The sequence below is a fragment of the Berghia stephanieae genome, chromosome 8, assembly GCF_034508935.2.
Source record: "Berghia stephanieae isolate SIO BIC M18660-M18661 chromosome 8, UCSD_Bste_1.3, whole genome shotgun sequence".
NCBI lineage: Eukaryota > Metazoa > Mollusca > Gastropoda > Nudibranchia > Aeolidiidae > Berghia > Berghia stephanieae.
The window spans coordinates 30,172,596-30,196,200 of NC_088367.1; the positions used below are offsets into that span (position 1 = coordinate 30,172,596).

At 37.7% G+C, this 23,605-nt stretch overlaps 1 protein-coding gene across 1 annotated transcript; it reads right to left on the reverse strand.

The window, feature by feature from the left end:
- Positions 1-205: 205 nt before the first annotated feature.
- Positions 206-23,273, reverse strand: LOC144978492 (trans-1,2-dihydrobenzene-1,2-diol dehydrogenase-like). Its single transcript, XM_078924656.1, has 8 exons — positions 23,158-23,273; positions 12,234-12,348; positions 11,148-11,311; positions 7,201-7,453; positions 5,252-5,379; positions 4,099-4,176; positions 2,496-2,571; positions 206-1,771 (listed from the first exon to the last, which is right to left on the reverse strand). The coding sequence occupies exons 1-8, from the start codon at positions 23,245-23,247 to the stop codon at positions 1,668-1,670; spliced, it is 1,008 nt and encodes a 335-aa protein (XP_078780782.1). The 5' UTR covers positions 23,248-23,273; the 3' UTR covers positions 206-1,667.
- Positions 23,274-23,605: the final 332 nt, after the last annotated feature.

The following is a 23,605-nucleotide window of genomic DNA, read 5'->3' on the forward strand; positions in this document are numbered from 1 at the left end:
ACCAGGAAAAAATTAATCCCGAACAAAGACAAAGAGCAACATGGAAAGGGAAAAAAGATAAAGAGGAATAGTAGGCAATGCAAGACCGAGCATAACAATCCGTACAATTGAAAAACTTCAAATATTATTATTCAAATAAAAGTCAGGAATAAAGTATGTAGTAAAGCTGAGAACAAACAGTGGCAGAACCAACTGCTGTAAATTAAAGAGTTTCTAAATTTATTTTAATTATTGTGTCCGAATAAATGTTTGGCATGGGTGAATTACAAGAGGATACAAATTGAATAACAGGGTGACAAAATATGCAAGCATTAATAAATAATTTCAAAAATAGTGTAAATAATTTTTTTTTTTTATTATACAAAATAAAACATTAATTCAATTGAATCTCATAATAGTATGGCAAGTAACTGAAGTAGGTAGCTCCTACAATATAGAAAAGTATCTAAATGTTTTTAAAATAAAAATAAAAATCACATTGAATAGGACTTTGGAATTCATAAATTTAAAAAATGGCAGTAAACTCACTACAAACAACAATATTGGGCATTATGCATGAACAAATGTAAAGCTAGTAAAATCATGAGGCATAAATAATTACCTTATCAGAAAATGATGTAGACAAGTATGAAACGTTTGAAAATGTTGAAATGGCGATGTTTAAGTTCAATCAATGCTTAGCATGGCACAAGCTACTAAAATGCAGCCCAGATATATCATCATAATATTCTTTTTCTTTTTTCCTTCTGTTTTTATATCTATATTTTGCGACACTTATATGTCAATTCAGCACCAGTTCATAGAAAGATGATGGTGAAGTGACGTGATTAGATTGCAAATCTCCACTTACAAAAACTCATGAAAAAGTAAGACAAGAGAGTTTCAAATCTCCGTAGTGATGGTGAAATGATGATATATTATATAAGCGTTATATATTTTGATATATGGAAATTAATGCTTCATTCCTTGTTGAATATATGGGCCTCAAACCACCGAACAGAAAAGTAGCTGCCAACACAATGTTTACGATTATGCACATCACATATGTTCTCATTCTCAACTGCATTGAACTCACCATCAGAAGCACAAGATAAGGGAGAGAGGAGATACCAGTCAAGTGTAAGGGAGGCATCCTAATCAAACTGCAAAAGAAAGGGGATCTCAGGGATTGCAACATTATGCAACTTTCAGAACCCAGTAAAGTCTTCAAGCGAATTCTTCTTAACAGCTGAAGTAGGCAATTGTCCCCAAGCTCCAACAATGACAGGTCGGCTTCTGCAAGGGCAGATCATATACTGATACCAACCAGACAGCCAATCTCCAAATCGTCATAAAGCAGTCATTGAAGTGGAACACTTAACTCTATATCAATTTAATAGACTATGAGAAGGCATTTGACAGGACATCATCCTCACCCCATTCACTCAGACCAATAGTATGTATGAATTCATTTGAAAATTAAATAAATACAAATTCAATCTATCAAACACATATGATTATGCAATACAAAAGAATAAAATATATCATAAAAATAGTATGTAAACTGCTCAAAACCCTCCTATAATTATACAACCAGACAATATTATTTTTAATGTCACCACTAGGAACTTATTAAATTTCACATAAACTTAGATTACATAAACTTTTTTTTGTGGCCTCGACTGGACTCAAGGAGAATCATACTTTATGCCCAAGTTATCCAAATATTTCTGGACGATTGTCATGATGGATTCACTGGTAGCGTGAGTCATAGTTGGACTTTCCTTCAAGCCTAGAATGGGAAATAAAGTCGCATCTATTTAGCATTATTGGTTTTTCTAGAGCCATCAAAATTGTCATACTATCAAGTTTTAGTAACAATGACATCAAAAATTATCTTTTAAAAAATTGCATTTTCAAACACATATCTTAAAACCCCAGCTCGTATTCAAATGCGTTATCCTTAAGAACCATGAGACCAATGGAGTCAAAGTTTATACCGGCTTCTGTAGCGTAAAACAGACAATTGCTTGTTACCCTTTATATAGGAAGTTTATCACATAATACTTTCTGCAGCTGCCTGTTCACTACTGGGTGGGAAATAGGAAATTTTGGGTAAGATGTATTTTCGGGGAAGGGGAGCATATCATAGGGGTGCCTATTGCTGGCGAAAATTCTTAACACATAGTCTGTTGTTCTGTTAATTCAAGACTGTAACCTTGCGTCACAAACACTTGGTCCAATTTATTCCTTCTTTATAATAGTCATAAACCCTCTCTCTATGAAAAGTGATTTTTTTAACCCTTTACAAGTGGGCTTCAATTTTATTAAAATTTACATGTTAATTTTCATAAGAAGAAAAAAAAAACATTGATAATTTATCAAAACACAAGCTGCAATCCTGTTAAAGCTCTGTTGGTGGGAAGCTAAGTCTGTGTTTATAATGAATAATAAAAGAAAGTATGACTTGAAATAAGTGCAGTCTGCTTGTTAAAGTGGTATAAACTAACCCGTACCCTTTTGGAGACAGTCTCTGATCCCTTGAGCCTCATATGTCAGTCCCTGAGAGTTCCAAAAGTTGAATGTGTAAGGCTGGAGAAATGGGGGAGGGGAGGGATTATAATAAATACAAGATTTGGTAGTTGATAGAAAAATGCTGAGTCAACTAATTATTTGATTTTATTTGCTGGATATCAAAAACACAATGAGGCATTAATATTTAACATGGCTAAATTATGGCTTTTGAGAAGTGAGGGGCATGGATTTGTACTGATTTCTGATAAATAAACTTGATTATATAGCGTAATATCCACTCAATCTGCTCAAACCGCTATACAAGAGTCCCTTGTCAACAACAATACTTAACATGTAGGGATAAAATATGATGCCTGTTAGGCAATAATACAATTTTTTTTTCTGGAAGAGACAACGCTGTTAACAGCCAGGTACTCATTTTATATCAGAGTACGAAGAGAGAGAATGTGAGTAAAGAGCCTTTTCTGAGGACTCAACCATGCGCAGCTCAGAGCGGGACTCAAACCCAGGATCTTCTGATTCAAAGGCAAGTGTTTTACCACAAAAACACAGTCACATTTATAAAAATTATCACTTATACAAAGTAAAACAAAAATGAATATAACAACTTCAAAAAAGAACAGAATACAAAAACCGAACATTTTGGGATCAAAACCCTTCTTCAGCTAACTATAAAAACATAAATACATTACTTAAGACATGCCAAATATTTCTCTGCCGTAGTCTTAGTTTAGTCATACTAGCCACTGATTGAGTTCTATTCTTTTTAACTCACTGAATCCTAGAGATTTTTGCTGCTTTTCAAAATTGGAAAAAATGTATTAAAAATGAGCATGTACATAGATAGTTTTATTCAACTACAATTAATATGCAAAAACTAAAAACATAAGCATTGATAGTACGCCTATAATTTGTCTCATAAAAATGTAATAATTAGGCATGGGGTGAAAGCAACCCGGGTAAACTACGGATATAGTCGGTGTTAGGTTTGAGTGAGTTAAACAATAAATTTATACTTCTATGAAAAAAAAAAAAATTAACTAAAAAAAAAATTGGCATTGATAATGGTAATGTTCAAACAGGGATGGAGTATTGATGGAGGATTACATCGTTCATTAATATTTCAACCATAAAAATATAGTGATGCTCTTTTTTAACAATATTCTGGAGTTTACATGTTTTTCTTCCATGTAAACGGAGACTTTAAGAGACCTGATGGCTAAAAAAAACAAAACAAAAAAAAACCGCAATTACAAAATGTAGTGCAATATCCACTAAATGTGGTCAAAACATTTTACATTGGGTCCCAAGCCAACAGTAACACTTAACATATAGAATGAGACTTGATGCCTATTAAGGCGCCATTCTAATTTTTTTTTCCAGTAGAGACAAAGTTGTTACTAGCTAGGTACTCATTTTATATCCTGATGAGGTAAGAGAATATGAATAAATAGCCTTTTCCAAGAACTTAACTTTGCACCACAAAAGGAGACTCAAACCAGTTGATCTATTGGTCTAAATGCAAGTCTCATTCCACAACATCACAAAGCTGCACTAGAAATTTCAACTGACTACGAATCTTACCTTACAGTCTGGCAGAGGGAATTCTTTAGTGATTCCATTCATCACTACTTTCGTTGGACACCAAAACCAGTCAGGAATCTAGAAGGAATACAAGATGAATATTACTATAATTTGCTTACATAGCACCCCAAAAGTAATCAAGCCATGACGGACTAAATATTGAATATAATTTTATCTTCACAGTCGCCATTCCAATTTCCGAACTGTTTTCATATCCCAAACACAGAAAATCTAAAAATAAAAGTTTAAACAACGAATCATACATGACCCACTACCTAAATCTTGCATTAGGTTCAGATACATTTGAAGCTAAAATTTGATTTTAAAGTTTGGTTTAAAGTTATATACTTTTTTCATTGAGAAGACTTAGTACATTCTCTCCAACTGCAAAAATGTTAAATTTCATAATTTTTATTTTAATCCGTTGTGATCAATTTTTCAATTTGTTATTATGTCATGTGAACTTGACACTGAAATGTGAATTTAAAAATTCATTGAAGAGAGTGAATGTAGTTACATAGACTGAAAACAATTTATAATTCACAATTCTGCTCATTTTGACTTTAGCTTTTTTCTTATTTGGTTCATCTCGCCATAATGCCAGTTTGATGAGTCCCGTTTCGACTATAAATCGAATTGTTTGATTTTCAACATTTGATCTTTCTTGACACTTTAATGTCATTTCAGTGCAAGGGAAAAGGAGGATGGTACACAACGAAAAAATGACAGATTTAGAGGTTACATTGATTGAAATTGTATGTGGATTATTCTAGAATATAATTCATATGTCCATGATTCATTTGGCTCTTTTCGATATATGAGTGCAGTGACAATTCTGTATGAATGTGAAGTTATAAGATTGGGTACCATAATCTCTTTCATCTACTATCATAACACATACATGTGATGTTAAATATAGCGAAAATTGGAAAATAATATTTTAGACAAAAATAACATGATGCTCTGTATTACTACGCATAAATATTTATACACTGCAAAAAATATGTGTTGTCTTGAGAGGTTATTCCAAAGGAGCGGAATTGTATAATTGGAATGCTACTTAATGGGAACGATTTCTGCAAAACAGTGCTGTTCTAATTAAGCAGCTTGCACTGTAGCTTCCCCATTAGATGCAATTATGATTCAAACCTACCTCCAAGGTTCCTTTTGTTCCTCGTATGATCATATTGTTATTCCCTGCCTGAGTCTCTGTGTTAAAGTGTAACGATGCAAATCGTCCTCCGCTGTACCGAAGAACTAGCACCCCATATTTGTCAACTCCTGGATCAGTGAAAAAAGATAACAGTATTTCATATTGTTTTCTGAAAACGCCAGAAACCAGGGAATTTACTTCAGCAGTGGAATATAATGTGGCACAACTTTGCAAAGCGCTGTATTGTGAAATTTGCCATATTGCCCAACTTTTGGCATTTTAAAATCAAAATTCCTTTATAGACTCTTGTGTCTGGTTTTGTTTTTACCATGTGGACTATTGCAATTCAATCCTGTCCAGTTCCCCAGGTTTCTTACTTGATAAACTGCAGTGGTTTAAAAATCAAGCTGCTAGACTAGTGTTAAGAAGAAACAAGAGAGAACAAAGGACTCCCATGATTTTGACTTTAAACTGGCTTCTCATTGGGGCCAGGGTGCTGTTTAAGGTTGGAGTCATGTGTTGCAAAATGTTTTCACAGCAGCACCCCTACTTATCTCAATGACCTTGTTGAACCACATGCTCTGCCCCATACATTGAGATCAGGTGAATCATCTGCTAAAAGTGCCAAAAAAAAAAGGTACAACAAAGCTTTCTGACATATCCTTCAGTCACTTTGCATCGTCTTATTGGAATAATCTCCCCTTAACATTTAGTGATGTACGTACTGAACTCGCTTTCAGGAAGCACTTAAAAACTCGGGAATTTTTGATTTATTAGTTCTGTTATTTTAGGGGGCCATGACCATCTGATTTTTTGGCTGTCATTAATAGATCCCTCTTTTGTACAGTCCACAGTGAGATGAATGGATGTATGTTGTAGAGTTAGACAGTTGGATGGTGGGAGGTGAGAGAGATAGAAAAAAAGAGAGAGAGAGAGAGATAGAAAAAAAAAAAAAGAGAGAGAGAGAGAGAGAGAAAGAGAGAGAGAGAAAGAGAGAGAGAGAAAGAGAGAGAGGGAGAGACCTGGAGATGGAGATATTTGAATGAATTGATATTGTTGTTATGCGCCTAGAGATTTATTGTATAGAGTATTGGGCACAATGTAAATAAACTTCATGATTATCATTATTTAATCAACTAAACAAAATAAATAATAGGGTAAACAGAATACAGTAGAATGCAGAAACTCTTTCTCTTAATTTATCTCAGAACACCAAGATACTTAATAGTCAGGGACAGGAGTTTTAACTTTATCCTTTACATTATGATTGTTATTGCCCAAGTCTTGAGTTTCCATAATTGATTGTATGAGAGTTTTACACCACTAGTAATGATTTAGGTCATAACAGTGCCTGCATAATGGAAGATAATGGATCAGTCAAAAATTTATAGACCTAGAAATATTCTGTGATAAAAGGCATTTGAGAAAACGTATAATAAAGGATATCAATTTGTTTAAACAGGGAGCTATGACTTAAAAATGCAAGTGAGAACCCATCAATTAAAGACATAATAAAATGATATCAAGGAAACAGCTCAATATTGCTCGATAAATAACCTGACAAGAAAATGAAAGGAAAAGATGGCAGCAAGGGAATCAAACTTCTTGAATGGTTTCATGTTGATTAAAAATGTCTACCATGACTAAATTTCTACTATTACATTCAAGCCCTAAATTTCATTGGCTACACTATAACAAAACCACAGTCGACTTCAACTGATAAATTTCCATAGCCAGCTGTATTTTGTAATTTTCCAATTTCTAAAATGTATGGAGTCGGTGATGAAGATATTATCCAACCACTTTTTTTTTATTCGTCTAAGCATTTGTATTTCTTTTTTATATATTAAAAAAAATGGAGCATATTTTAAATGACAATATAACTTCATTGTGAAACATTGTTTTTCACTCTATTATTTAAAGGGATTATTTTGTATAAATCAGCTTACCTTTTTCTTTACAGACTACACCATCAGTCCAAATGTTTTCAGGTTCTTCTTGGAAGATGAAATGGGCTGCCTGCAATGCGTAGATGCCAATATCCAACATAGCTCCACCACCCAAACTTTTGTCATTGAGACGGGGAACTTGGAAGATTGGTACGCAGAAACTGACTTGAATAATTTTAACTTCTCCAATGTTTCCAGAGTCAATTTGATCCCTGATGAAGGAATAGGCAGGGAAGAAACGGCTCCAAATTGCCTGAGTAGAAACCGCAATAAATGATTAGGATTCTTATCTAACAACATGACTGGAAAAGCATTTGAAGTAGATAATGTAGGACAGAGCCAAATTGAAATAAAGATAGAGAAAAAAAGGCATTGGCATGATTCAAAATATGATGCAGACCAATTGCCTGGTTGATAAATAACCACAGCATAAAGGCATCTGGTCTACAAACTAACACTAACAAAATAATTTAAAGTGGCAGGCACTATTTTTGGTTTAGAAATTGGTTGTAAAAAGAACAGGAAATGTACCCTTAGTTGAATTGAGTTCTTAACTACAATACATTCCATAAAGTGATAACATAGTCCAAAAATGACTGTCTTTAAATAATAAAAATAATTGGGAACGGCAGACGTTGTCTTTGGCAAAGAGCACGGTGGTCAAGAGAAAGGCTGTCCTCAGTAGGATTTCCAAAGGATATTTCATTTCATTCCATAAAGTATTAACATGGTCTAAAAAAAGATATCTTTAAACAAAATAGTTTTAAAATGTATATACTTTTTCAGGGTAAAAGACATCGTCCTTCAGTGACATAAGGCCATGTAGCCTGAGTTTACCCAATTTCTGTAGCCTTAAGGTCTTTGGATGGGAAGCTACCACTCAGCGTGTATTTCTCTTGACAGTTTTAGGCAACATGTAGCAATATCCACCCCCTACTCGTCTTATTTAGGTTCCCAGATGATTGCATTCACCACAGGTAAAGGAGCAGTCCATTCTTCAATGAATTACAAACTCAATAACACCAACATTTTTGTGCCAAAGCACCATTTCTTTATATTATGGTTACAGCAGATTTTCTTCTATTGGCAATTGCCTAAAATAAACGTTTTTGAACTTTGAACTCTATTAAAACCCTTATTGTTCTTACAGTATAAACTGTTCATTTTTAGTGTAATGTTATGGATAATTTTTCAATTACGCCAAGTCAAGACTAAGTAAACTGGAAATGGCTGACAAAATACAAAATTATAAAGTTTATTATTTTCATAAAAGCATGAGTAATCATCTGATAAATTGCTCCCATTGATACTATTTGAATTATTTGGAATAACAGTCAAAGAAAATGACTCATATGACTCACCTTTGTACTTTCAACTATAATTAAGATTGAATCTTTATATAAGGGAGTACCAGAAATAAAGTAGAGAAAGTTGCACTGGTGGAATTTAAGCTTATAACTTTCAATATGACACAAACTGTCTAGAAAAGAAAAGAACATCAACATGTCAATGTTGATTTTTTTTCTCCTTAGACTTATAGTAGATAGACAATTTGTTTTGCGTGGTTATAATAATATGTTAACAATATTTTAATTTTGGCTGTTTATCTCCTCAGATTCTTTTCCTTTTGTCAAGATTTGCTGTCAATGCATCAACTCTATTTTGGCCAATAAGTCAAGTGTTCCATAAGGCCTAGTCTTGATATCTGAATGTCAATGTCAGTAAGACCCCCAACTGTCAGCTTTAATAACATCTATTGTATGTATATCTAGTGTAAAACATTTGTCCAGATCTCCATTTTCACTCCCAAAAAAAAAAAAAGATTTTTGAAAGTAATGTTCTTTGTTTTTATCTCCGTTCAACAATATGAACCATACAATTGAAAAATACCTAAAAGCTTATCTTATAGAATGTTTGGAAATATAATAATATGTTACAAAAAGACCTTTATACTAAGTATTAGTACCCATTCATTTATTCTAAATATTGAGAGTATCATTCATATTTGCGAAACCTTTTCATAAATATTTGATACTTCAGTTGTCATGAATGAAAAAATAATATCATTATTAAAAATTATTGCTAGAATATGATAATATATCTCCTAACTCCTAACATTACTATCAATTGGTGGAGTTTTTTATCATTGTTATTCAGTGACTGAAATACGCCAGGGATTTAACACATTTAATGCCAGTGTTATCAATAGCTGACTAAGTAAACAATGCGCAATTTGCAGACTTTACCCCACTTGTCTCAGGTGTGAATGAATGTATGACTTGAATGTATGACTTCAAGTACGGTAATGAAAGAAAAGGCATCAGAATAAACCTAAGAGAAACCAGTTTACTGGTGGACAGAGAAGTAAACAAAAATTGTAGACTCAACCAGGAATAAAGATCAGTTCCTTAGCTTGTGAGTGAGCTTATGACATCTTCAAGTAGTGCGGGGCGGTCCTTGGCAAGCTTAAGGACCACGGTCCTACGGTCCTTGGGAAATGAAGACCGCAAGGACCGGTCCTTTTCGACATTGAACATTCCTGAGAGACTGTTGGAAATCCGAACCGGTTTGACCTTTGAGACCGTGGGATCGTTCATTCTTGAACCGTTAAAGACCGCTACACGATGAAAACCGTGGCCTACAGGAGTAAAACACACGGAGTAGTCACACTCATTTCAAATTGTAACCTAATTAGAGAAGAGGGGTGATGCCTTCTTTATTTGCTCACCGTACTTCATTGTTACTTCGATAATTTAATAAAATTTGAAATTTATCCCCATTAACGGAGATAATGGCATCGCCCAAGGCGTTGATCGAGTTGTTCGTGGCGTTGATACACACACGCAACTCCTACCCCCCCCACACACACACATTAGAGGGCAGCAAGCATTGAAGAGTAAGAGAGAGACGTGAAGTTATAATAAGAGGGGGTGGATGAGGTAATAAGAGGGGTCGATGGTGACTTTTCGCCAGATCTAACAAACTCAGCTACCCATTCATTGCTGAGTAGACAGGGATTCAGAAAAAACTCGACTGCACCCGGGATCGATCTCTGGCCCTTTGCGTATAAAGAGAGTGCTCTATCAACTGAGCTATCGGGGTCCCCAAATATTCTATTGGACTTTTTTAAAATTCAGACGTTATAACTGGGTTTTTTGGAAGGAAGAAACTAATGAAACTCATATTATTTGATTAGTAAAAACACCAAACGAAATTTTAATATTATTGTATTATTTTAAATGACAACACTGCGATAGAAAGGAGTGGTGACAAGAGATGGACAAAAGAAAACAAAAAATCGGATTTGCTACTTGCTAGGTTCGACACACACACACACACACACACACACAAACACACACATCTTTAGTAGTCACATACATTTCAAACAATAACCCATTAGAGAAGAGGGGTCATGCCTTCACCATAGATCATTGTCATTGCGATCATTATCGTGTAGTAAATTTTGAAATTTACCCCGTATAATGGAATCGTCCAAGGCGTGCGCCTCCTGTTCCCCCCATCTCACACACGAAAGGGCGGTTTGCGGAGTGGAGGTTGGTGGTCGTCTGCCTGTATGGTCGTCTGTGTCGTTTAGTGTATGGCAAAGGGGGGTGGGTGCGATTAATTAAGTGGGATGGGTGGTGATTGGTGGAAGATAGGCAACCGAAGCAACGAATCACTGGGGAAGTAGTAGGCTATGGCGCGAGACCGTAGGACCGTGGTCCTTGCAAGGACCGCCCCGCACTAGTTGAAAGGTGATAAGAAGTGAGGACCGCCGCCGGTCTTCCCCTATGGGACCGGTCTTCGGTTCACAGCTAAAAGACCGTGGGACCGCGGCCCAGACCGGTCTTCAGCGCGGCACTATCTTCAAGACAAAGATATTTTTTAATGGGATATTCCTAAAGAAACTCTTGTGAAAACAACTTGATTTTTAAACTTTAACTCACCTCCACAAACAGAACGTCTTTCTTCTTTGCTACCTCCAAGACTTGCTTGCATCCTTTCAATGATAGGGCCATAGGTTTTTCACAAAGAACAGGCTTGCCAGCATTGATAAACTTCAGACAAAGCTCCACGTGAAGAGTATGAATAACACCCACATATATTATATCTATAATCACCAATTGAATAAATGAAAAAAAATCAATTAACATTTTTAAAAAAAATCAAAATTAAAACAAAACCAAACCGATCAATCAGTCAATTAATTAATTAATCCAGTGTATAACCATCTAGTTGTTAAAAGAAGACAGTATTATTATTTCCATTTTTGTTATTCTTCTTTTTTTTTTCCCCAGATAATAGTATTTTAAATGGTTTTCCTTAACTGAGTTGTTTCAATTAAAAAAAAAAAAAAATTTGAATGTGCTTAACTTCTTCACCCTTGCTTATCAAAGATATTATTTGATAATAAGCTCTCACAACTTTAACAATTACTCTGTTTAGTAATTCAGACTTCACCACTTCACATATGCTTTAATAAAATATTCCCATAAATAAATATGTCATTTGAACGGGTTTGAGAACATGCAGATTTTCCCATTCACTTTCAACAATCTCTTCGGGATTTATACAATATAGCATTTAGCATTATATAGTGAAAACACTTTTTGAAGTTCCAACAAGTATTATTTCACTATAGCTGAAAAAAACAAGGGACGATCGAAATATACATTCACTACAAACTTGAAGAGATCAGTACTAAGGCCATTTAAAAAAAAAAAGTATCACGTTATATGTATCCCCACTTTCAAAATTACTGCAAATGCATGGAATCACATTTTTAAAAAGCATCCTTTGAATTTGAGCATCTGTTGATTTTTTTTGGGAAAATATAATATAATTTCCTTCCATAATAAACCATTCAATTATGACCACTGCCATGCCATTCCCGAATATGTGGTTGAAAATTAGCGATTTGTATGAAATATATATTTTGCTAAAATTTGATTTAAAAGTTTTCCCTATCTGGAAGAAGTACCATGTGAAATAATTGCAAAGACAATTTTTAAGTTAGGGATAAAAATACTTGCCATAGTTGTCATCTTTCAAGAGTTCATCATAAGAGCCATAACTTGTGGGAATGTCAAATTTCTTGGCAAATTCTTCAGCCTTTGATTTCGATGAGCCAGCAGCGACTGCAACAATCTGTTGAACAATCAGAGGTAAACCTGATTTAATTATTGAAATAAGATTTGAAATAAATCAATGAAAAACGATGACTGATCCAAATATTCCACAACAAATAGAAAGAGCCACTACTTGCCTGAACTATCAATTTCTGACATATTCAAAATTAAATTTGGGAAAAAATCAAAACAAAGATTTAAAATCTTTGAAAATACTTGTATACACACTTAACCTGGAAACCATGCCTTGCCATAACGACTTGATGGGGAGAGGGGAGGTGGCAGTGTGGTTCAGTGGTATGGTCTTTGCTTTGTACCCGAAAGATACCTAGTTTGAATATCCACCACATTATGTGGCCTTCAGCAAGCCACCTCTTCCTAGCTCAATATGCGGCTGGATTATTCCAGTCTTCCCTTGGAAAACACTTGAGGATGAATAAAGGGAGCTTTAGTATTCATTTACTTTTTGATATATTGAGGGGATTATCTTTATACATGGCATATTACAAGGGGTTGGTGTGTGAATGTGTGTGAGTGTGTGTGTGTGGGGGGGGGGGGGGGGAATTCGCTGTATCACAAAATAAAATTCATTTACTGTTGTAGCCAACCACTAGCAAATCATTTGGCATAGAAATTAGAACAAATGGCAAAAGTGACAAGAGAGGTTTCGGTTATAGAGTGTGTGAGTGACTGAGATTGTATCTGCGCTGAGATTTGCCATTTTTTTTGTCAAAAAGTTTTGAATGAAAATGAAAAAAAAGTTAGGCACCTGGTATCACTGGCGATTTCAAAAGCATTTATTCTTAAATCTATTTGTAGATTTTTTTCTTCTTTGAGTTTAGATGTTTGTCTCAGTGTGAGGGTGAGCATGCATTCGTTGGAAATGACATTTATCTGGGTTTGACTGAATCAATGAATGTATAAGAAATTTTAGATAGTAAAGAAGGCCAGAAAAATATTTTCAGAATGGCAAAACAGAGGGACAAGAATAGGAGAGATATACAACATAGTAAGTTAATCAAAGACAAGAATGGAAGAATATTGGGCAAAGATTCCAGCAAAATGGAAAACATAATACAAACACCTCATGAATGAAGAGAATGACAGGGAGAGGAGAAGGCAGTTATACAACCTAAAGAGAAGATAGTAGATGAGATAAGCAAGAACGAGGTGTGGGATGCAGTGAGCAAGATGAAAACGGGGAAAGCAGTTGGACCAGACGAGATACCGGCAGAAGTTTGGAAATCACTTGGAGATGACTGGTATGGTTATTCATTGACATCTTACAGAAAGAGAAAATGCCAGAAAAATGGACAAAAAGTATGTTGATTCCCAGATACAAAAATAAAGATGTTCAACTATAGTGTCATCAAGTTAATGAGCCATACAATGAAGATATGGGAAAGAGTAATCGATAAGAGGATTAGAAAAGATATAGACATGAGTGAAGAACAGTTTGGATTTGTCGCTGGTAAAAAGTACAACGGATGCTATGTTTGCTCTAAAAGTGACCGCAGAGAAGTATAGAGAAAAGCAAAGAAAATTACATCGTGTGTTCATTGACATTGGAGAAAGCATATGATAGTGTACCAAGAGAAGAAATGTGGTTCTGTCTAAGAGCAAAGGGGGTAACAGAGAAATATATCAAAGTTATCCAAGATATGTACAAAGGAAACAAAACAGTGGTAAGGACAGTTATTGGCTCAACTGATCCATTTAATGTTAGAGTTTGCAAAAGTAAAGGATGTTCTAACAGACCCCATTCGACGAGAGGCACCATGGAACATGATGTATGCGGATGACATAGTACTTTTTAATGATACAAAAGCTGAGGCGGAAAAGGAACTGGAAGGTTGGAGACGGGTGTTGGAAAGGAGGGGATTAAGGGTAAGCAGATCTAAGACATAGTATTTGTGCATCGGACAACAGAGAGCAGGACCAGCAATAAAGATAGGAGAAGAGGATGTTCCAGACCATTTCAAATACTTAGGAACAACTGTACAAGGAGATAGAGCAATGAGATGGAGGTTAAGAAGAGAATACAGGCAGGCTGAAATAATTGAGTTATGTGCGACAAACGAATTTCCGCAAAGCTGAAGGGGAAAATATATACAGCAGTTGTAAGACCAGCAATGTTATATGGACTAGAGACAGCAGCTACAACAAAGAAACAAGATAAAGAAGTTGAGGTGGCAGAAATGAGGATGTTGAGATGCTCACATGGCTGGACAAGAAAAGATGAATTGAGAAATGAACGAATTCGAAGGTTGACTGAAGTGAAGAATGTATCAATAAAGATGAGAGGATTGAAATGGTTTGGACATGTAAAGAGACAAGAGAGGGAGTATGTGGGAAGGAAAGTATTGGACTTACAAATAGAGGGAAAGAAGAAAAAGGGACGCCCAAAGACTAGATGGTGGGATAAGGTAAAGGATGATATGAAAGAACTGGACCTGGAGGAAGATGATGTACTGAACCGAGATGCATGGAGATGTGGCATTCATTATGGCAACCCTTCAAAATGCGAGATAAGCTGAAAGAAGAAGAAGAAGTGAATGTAAGCAAGTCTAACTTTGTGATTTATATTGTTGATTATGTCTTGAGAAAATAAATATGCTTATCCAGGGAATAGGGTCATAGCAAAAAAGAAGTGATCCGCTGCTGAATTATGACGTGCCTAGGGCCGGTTTGCCACATTGGAGACAACGTGCACTTATTTGCAGGTCTGATAACCCAAGTCATTATGGGCACATTGTTGTAATGGAAATCTTTTTTAAAATGACGCCAAATATAGCCCATTACAAAAAAAATAAATAAATAAATAATTAAACATATTGGGGATTTACAATTAAAGAAAATTGGGTAAGAGTCCAACACTGTTACTGTTATCTCTTTCTCCAGTATCTAGCGGGGAGTTTTGGCTTTCTTCATTTACTTTTGGCCATTGGCACCATAATTCTAGACTAAGACTAAGACAGAAACATCGGCAGAAACTCTATAGACCCTACAGTAGAGGGTCGACTTATAATTTTCCGAGAGTAGATTAAGAATTAGAGAAGAGTTAGTGGGTTGACATATAATAGGGCCATTCCATGTCAAGTGGACCGAATTTTCGGAAATTGGGAATCACACCCCTTTTGATTTTCCTCAAACTTGGCTCAATTGAAGATACTTATGAGGCATGAGAGAAAACCAAATTTTCAGTTCAGAACATGGGTGAAAGTTACTCAATGATATTAATCCTGCAAAGGCAGGTGCTCAGAAAAAAAAATCCTGCAACTACCAATAAGAGGAAAAAACAGAAGTGCGGTTAATTATATAAACTACAGTGGTGATCCAGTTGCCGGTTTTTTTCATTTTAGAATTCCGGCCAGACAAAAAAAAACGGCGAGACCTCTTTTTCAAAAATAAAAATCCGGCCATGCCGGATTTTTCCGGCGAACTTTCACCCATGGTTCAGAATAAGGATATTTGAATTTTGTAAAACTTTATTAAATTTTGTCTCAAAACGCCTCAAAATCAGATTTGCTCGTGGGTCCATTTTTGAGAGGCTATAACTTTCTTATTAATCAAGTTAACTCTCTCAAATTTGGTAATCCTGTACAACATTTAGTATAGATTACAATTATTTGAAGGAAAATGAAAATATTTATCAACCTTGAATATGCTGTTCGACAAAACAATGAATTTTTTCAATATTGCTTTTCATGACTTGATTGTTTCATTTTTGCTCATTGATGATTTGTATATCAATAAATAACATATAGTCTGACAAAATATAGCAAAAATATGGGTCTGGTACTATAATTTTTCGAAGGTGCATAACTTCGTTATATAGAGGAATATCGCAGATATTTTGGTATCATTATTTTCGTCTTTCAATTTCCTTTTAAATGATGCCAATTAAGGAAATATCCATTAAAAATTCCAGAAGTTATGTGAAGTTAAAATTTGGCAATTTTCAAATGCATTTTTTAAAATTTACCGAGTGTGTCTTTAAAATAAAAACGCTTGTTTTTAGAATAACATCTCAACTTTATTCAAGCCAAATTTCAGGGCTCTATATCTATGCGCAGACACTTTTAAACTCTGCGCCGAAATGCCATGTTTACATTATCTTCTCATCATGGCTGCCCGACGATATTGATATTCATATCGATATTTTAAATTTAGTTCTGTATCATTTTAAACTTAGTCCATAATATTTTCAGTACTATTATTTACTTTGTTTTTATTTTGAATACTTACTTTCCAACTTTTTTAATGGGCATTTTGTGGTTTTTGTTCTAAAAGTTCGTATATTTCTTCTCTTTGTTAAATTCGATATTAATAATATCGATATTTTAAAAATACCAATTGCATTGATTTTATTTTGCCATCAAGTTTCTTTCCCATATGTTTATTATCATTTGTATCTATATTCTAAAGGCCTTAGCCTTAATAATTATTATGGTAAGAAGTTCTATTAGTTATAAATTTTGACACCCCTACACATTGAGAGGGAAGGGGGGGGGGGGGGAATAAAATTATATTAATTGTCAGTTCAAATGATGTAATAATAGCAATGAATCCAAAGTGGTTCACCAGAATATTTTAAAGTATTAAAAGCCAGAACTTTCCTTCCAATTAAAATAGGGAATCCGTTTCAATTTATTTGAACTTTTTCAATTTACCATTTTATTTATATGCAGTTAAATTGCCATAGGTAAAAATAAACTCCTTATGTCATTATGCAACATGTTTATATTTTTTTCATTTAAATACTAAATGAATAAGGCCTTGTCCTTTTTCAATCTCAATTTTATTTCAGAGATACAGAATATCGAAGAAAGACAATTGCATCATCTGTGAACAAATACATAACAGTGAAACGTAACAATAACTGATATCGTAAGGCTTTTATAATTCTCTATGCCCCCAAGTCTTTGGATAGTGCTTTCTTGACAAGTAGGGGACAAAGACTGATATTAAATTAGAAAAATGATGATCAGTTGCAATAATATGGTGCTTTCTTCGCAGATAGAGGACAGGGATATAGATTAGACTCGTACTAAATGATTTTCGAGTTTTAAGTAACGTAAAATGAAAGTCATTTAATTCTTGAGCGCCTCTCGGGTAGCTGGTCTGTTTCCTTCAGACCAGGCTTGTTGTATGGCTGGAGGGCCATCAAAGCGCGGGGCAAGCGAGCTGTCCTAGGAGGTGGAGTTCCTTCGGCATCACCGGCTGGAGCAATCGGTTTGTTAGGTCGTTTTGTTGGGACGATAATTTCGTCAGCAGGACCGTTGCTGGGTGGCTCTTCGAGCGGTGGAGCATCGGGCTGTACTGTCTCTGGAGTTGCTTTCTGGCCTGCTGAGTTGGAGACCATCTTGGGTGTTGCAGGCGTTGAATTATTGCTCTTTGCCACTGTTGTGGTGGGTGTAGGCAGTGTGGCTAGAGGGGCCCTGGCAATCACTGGGTGATATAGGCGCAGGAATTTTCTGTTTCTTAGTGTTATTCTGCCCGATCCATCAACTCTGACGACATACTGGTCGAACTGACGGACTTCAATAACGATTCCTGTTTTGTCCCATTTCGTGGGAAATGGCCCTGTCTGATTTTGTATCCTGACGCAGTCTCCAACAGTAAGGGGGGGTAGAATGCGAGTATGGGCAGATAGTCTTTCTGCATCCTTCATGTGCCTGTTTCTTAAGGCATCTTCCCTGTTGGCCAAGGTCTCTTGCCAGGTTTTATGGGGGATATATTTTCCTGGGTGTATCGGAATAAAGTCCCTGATTGGCCTTCCAAATATGCACATCGCAGGGGATAGCCGAGTGTCCCTGTCTGGCGTGTTACGATACTGAAGGATGGCGCATTGGAAGGAGTCTGTGTCAAGGTTCCCGTCACGACCGGTGTTGTCCATGATCATTCGTTTGATGGTCTTGACACCAATCTCTGCCCTGCTGTTGCTGTGGGGGAATGCCACTGAGGAGAGACGGTGTTGAACCCCCCAGTTGCGCAGGAACGTTGTTGTGGCTGTAGAGGTGAATTCTGGGCCACCGTCAGATGAGAGTTCATCACTGATGCCGTAAGTAGTGAAAGTGCGTCTTAGGCTGGTAATGAGGCCTGTGGATCCACCATGTGCTCTTTCCACGATGGGCCAATTGCTATATCTGTCGACAATAACTAAGTAGTTATGTCCTGCATATTGGAAAAAGTCTGCACAGATACACTGAAAGGGGTATTGTGGTTGCATTGGCGGGGTAGGGGGAGCACTTGGTTGAGTTGGGGCTATGCGGTTGCAAGACTGGCACTTCGTTCGCATTTCACTTATTGCAGCGGTCATCCCAGGCCAGAAAAATGAGGCGTCAGCGCGGGAGAACATTTGGGACACACCTTGATGAGCTGAGTGGAGGGCTCGAAGGGTTTTGTCGCGCAGACTAGGAGGAATAATTATGCGGTCATTGTACAAAGCCACACCGTCGAAACTTGTAAGTTTGTCTCTGAATTGAAAGTAAGGTCTAAGTTCTGTTGGCAAATTGTCTTTTGCATCAGGGAACCCATTTTCTATCAGGTCAATTAATTCAACCATTGAGTGGTCACTGCTGGTGGCAACACGAACATCGTTCCAAGTTATTGAGCTGATACCTCCAATGGGTATTTCTTCATCTGCGTGTAAATTGGGGTTTGCATGTTGTGCTCTGATGGCCATGAGGAAGTCATGAGGCAGAGTAGGGAGGCTGAGGTCAGTGGAGATGTGGGTTGCATCGTCGGGTAGATGGAGGTGTTCGGCTTCGCCCACTGGTTTGCGTGAGATGGTGTCTGCAGCAACATGATGGACACCAGGGATATGAGTAATCTGGAACCGATATTTCAGTGTCTTTTCTTTTAAGTTCCTGAGTCGTGGGTTTGGGATGGCATCCAAGTTCCTGTCACTGAACACCTTAAGGAGGGGTTTGTGATCAACTGCGATAATCAGGTTGGGACAGCCTAGCACGAAATGACGAGTTTTGTTGAGGGCATCTACCACAGCCAGGGCCTCTCCTTCAATCGGGGCGTATCTTGCCTCTGCTGGTGATGTAAAGCGGCTGCCCACTAATGTCACTTTCCACCCTGTTCGGCAGCAGAATGGTTTGTTTGATGCGCATGTGCAATGCTTTTGTAGTAGCCAGAATCCAATGCCATCTTTGCTGAAATCAGTGGCCAGACATGTCGGTTTGTTTTTGTCAAATATTTCCACGCCTCTCTGAATTTCTTGGACGATGATGGACTTAGTTTCTTCAAACAGCTTGTCTAGATCTTCGGTCCACACGAATGGTGTCTTGGGTTGAAGCAGTGTGCGGAATGGTTGCATTCTTTCTGCTGATGCAAAGGCATATGCGACCTGGTTTACAAGGCCAAACCAGCTTCTCACGTCGGTGATTGTGCGGGGTTTGGGAAATTTCTGAATTGCTTCTAAGACTTGTGGGCATGGACGAACAGTTGTTGGCGTAATTTCAAACCCTGCGAACTGGACTGTTTTCTTTGCAAAGGAGAACTTTGATGGGTTAAGAATGACCCCATTCCTGCCACATGTATCCAGGAACTTGGCTGTTTGGAAGAAACTGTCTTCTATGGATTGGGACCACATGATAGTGTCATCAATTACTTTTGTCTTGTTGCCGATGTCACATATAATCTCGTCGAATCGTCTTGTGTAGGCATCGCCAGATGAAATGTACCCTTGAGGGCACACGCGATATCTGTATCGGCCCCAAGGGGTTATGAAGGTAGTCAGGTGTCTGTCCTCGGGGTCTAGTGCTATGCTGTGATAGCCATTCCAGGCATCGAAAGTACTCTTTCTCGAGTTGTGTGGAACCATGCGGGCCTGGTGGAATGGCGACTGAGTGTGGTGCGTCTCTCTAGTGGCATAGCGATTAAGGGCTTGGAAGTCCACGGTTCGGCGAGGTTTTCCCGATTTCTTAGCGCAGACAACCATCCGATGACACCATGACACTGGGGTCCCGATTGGAACTGGTTCCAGTACGCCAAGTTGATTGTCCTGATCAAGGCCAGCCTTAACCTGTTCCTGCCAGTAGATGGGTACTGGGATAGGGGTGTGGTGTGCAACAGGCGTGGCCTCATCGTCGATAAGGAGTCTCATTTGGGGGTCCAGACATCATTGGTAGCCCTTGGTGCTCGCAGACATTGAAAGTGCTACTTTTGTAGTAGTCTAAGAGCCATTGTTCAAGCTTTTCTCTGTTTTCTTCTATGCCTGGGAAGGGCAGGATTGTTGGGAGGGGTGGTGGTTTCTGGCGAGGGGGACAATCGCAAGGGTCTTTGTCAGCAGTATTATTAGATTCACTATGTAGGACAGATTGGATGGTCTTCATAGAGTCTGTTATTATGGCTGATTCTATTGAAGGGAATGAGTGGTGTATGATACCAAGGTCTTTGCAGGCTTCCATGGATAAGAAAAATTTGTCAGTTGCTTGCGAGATGTAAACAATTTGACGCGTTGTTTTCCGTTGCATGGAATGTGTGAAGCCTGTTATTCGAAGGGCTAGGGCACCCACGATCTCGATGGGGTTTTGATTTGCAGCTCTCATCTTCATTGAAGTAGGAGTGAGGTGGGCAGTGGTTAAACCTAGCTGTGTAAGGAGTGAGGTTCCAGCAAGACATGATTGGCAGCCGGTGTCTGCAATGGCCAGGGCTTTTGCCGTATTGGTTGGGTTGCACAGGGTGGAATCGATTCCAAGGTCGTTAGCATCTGACGGGAGGGCTTGGATCTCAATTTGGACTGTCGGCTGTTGTGCAGATGGGCGCTTTTCCCATGACTCGCGTGCAGAATTGTACACATGATGGTCAAGACGATCAATCGAGCATAGTGCTTCAAACACAGCTGTTGCAGAGTTGCCTTGCCTTTTCTGTTTTGGTTTTCTGCAGACATTTTCAAAGTGGTGCGGAATGTCGCAATTGGTGCATATATGACCGTATGCAGGGCAATGGTTGACTCTGTCTTGTTTCTTAGTGCCATGTCCATCTCTACCACAATAGCCGCATTTCCTTTCAGGGGGTCGGTTTTGCCCAGTGAGGCGTTTTCTTTCCATTTGTCTATACGTGCTACTTGCTGCGTTGACTGATGTAGGGGTGAGCGTTAGAGGAAGGGGGTTAATCCTGCCAGCCGAGCGCTTCCCGCTTTCCTTAGCCTCGATAAAACGGATGGTGTTGTCGAGTGACATGTCTTGGTCAGCCTGTCCCAGCACATCGAGGCGAATGTCGTCGTCTGCTAAGCCGATTATCAAAGTGTCCCGAATCATCTGATCACTGTATGAGACATTGACTCCACATGTGCACTTCAAATCGTACTGACAGACACTAGCTTGACCTTTGATGCGTGCGGCAAAGGTCCGGGCTGGTTCATCTCTGTCTTGTCGCATCTGCTGGAGTTGTAACCTAGCCACCATGACGTTTTCTTGGCGGATTGCGAGTTTTTTAATATTATCGAGGAGAGTATTTTCATCACATGACGTGAGGTTAGTGAAACTCCTTGATAAGTCTCTACGGAGGGCCTCGTCGCAGCATTCAAGGAGTTGAAAAATGATGTCCTGGCCGCTAAGTCGCGTGGCGAGCTTATATTCCGACCACCTCTGCTTGAAGTATGTCCATTCCTCGCTTGTTCCTGACACAGAGATGATCGGTCGCTTGACTTTTTCAGCTTTAACCCCTGTGGCCGTGGGCGCTGTTGCAGGGGATGTAGTCGGATGAGCAGTCCTCTCGTGGATGTCGAGGAGTCTGAGCAGGACGTCTGAAGGGATGTTTGATGTCCATGATTCTAGACAGCCTGGGGCAGGACATCTTATTGCGGTGATCTCCGCGAGATCTCTAGCGTCCGTCATACTTTTAGTTTCTTCGATATAAATGAATAAGGCCTTGTCCTTTTTCAATCTCAATTTTATTTCAGAGATACAGAATATCGAAGAAAGACAATTGCATCATCTGTGAACAAATACATAACAGTGAAACGTAACAATAACTGATATCGTAAGGCTTTTATAATTCTCTAAATACTCTCAAACTCAAACCCTTTTTTATTCTCTATGTATTAAATCAAAGAGGGGAATTATTTGCAATAGTTTCAGTGAGATATTGTTGATAAATCCAAAAGTGATATATAGCAAATTGATTCTTACGTCTTTAAATGGTATGTAACATGTGCGTCATATTATGTAATAATGCGTTTATTAATGTAAATGCATTGTCCTCGATAAGACGAACATTTTGTATACAATATATAATAAGAACTCCATATTGACTGTGTTAACCATTTTTTATTAACATCACGCGATTTCGGTCACAACTTTGCAATGGTAATTTTGGGGTAATTAATCATTCTAAATTTTCAGACTTTGAACTGCCGTAACTACAGTTCTAATCAAGATAGAAACAAAATTCAAAATTCAAACTATTTTGTAATCTGTGTTGCCAGCTCTTTCATATGACATCGGTTTCAAGTGTGTGAGTTACATTTAGAATTTCTATTAAACTCCCTAATACTACAGCCTCTCAAAAATGGACCCACGAGCAAATCTGATTTTGACGCGTTTTGATTTTGAGACAAAAATTTTTAAAAATTGTACAAAATTGAAATATCCATATTCTGAACTGAAAATTTGGTTTTCTTCATGTCTCATAAGTATCTTCAATTGAGCCAAGTTTGAGGAAAATCAAAAGGGGTGTGGTTCCCACCCTTGGTCTTGGTCCACTTTTTTGACGGAATGGCCCAATATAATTTTCCGACAGTTTATTAAGTGCTGAACGCTATCATGAATTCATAAAGATCCAGAAATATCAACTTTGGTAGATATGATACCTGATGTTCTGCACTTGGCAGACATTTCAAGCAGCTGGAAAAATCTTGAGATATTTTCCCAGTTCCACAAATCGCCCATCTCGTAGCCATGTTTGTCGTTTGTTGACATGCCCTTGCCTTACAGTAGTATTGGGTTATTTGATCGCTTTTACCCGATCGACGATCGAGCGCGAAGACACGATCAGCGTCCGATCTCAATGCCGGAAGAGCGAGTTAGTAAAACGATCGAGTCAGTAAAACGATCAAGCGGGTTGTGAGCTTGAGACGAGCTTGAGACGATCTTGACACGTGAGACGAGCTTGAGACGATCAGGATCCGAGCGAGCGGAGGGGTAACGAGTGTTTCGAATCATTTCAAATTCAAACGATCACAGTTTGCCATCCGATACCAATCGCCAACGTTTGCACACGGTAGTCTGTGGTTCTTCCACAGCCCTCACTCCTTGTCA

Bases quoted from the DNA above. Each gene is read 5' to 3' on its own strand.
- LOC144978492 (XM_078924656.1), bottom strand. From the start codon at position 23,247: ATGGCTACGAGATGGGCGATTTGTGGAACTGGGAAAATATCTCAAGAT. The intron at 2,572-4,098 runs GTAAGATTCGTA...CCATTTCTCCAG, and splicing joins TCCCTCTGCCAGACTGTAAG to CCTTACACATTCAACTTTTG. The intron at 1,772-2,495 runs GTACGGGTTAGT...TTCCCATTCTAG, and splicing joins CAGAGACTGTCTCCAAAAGG to GCTTGAAGGAAAGTCCAACT.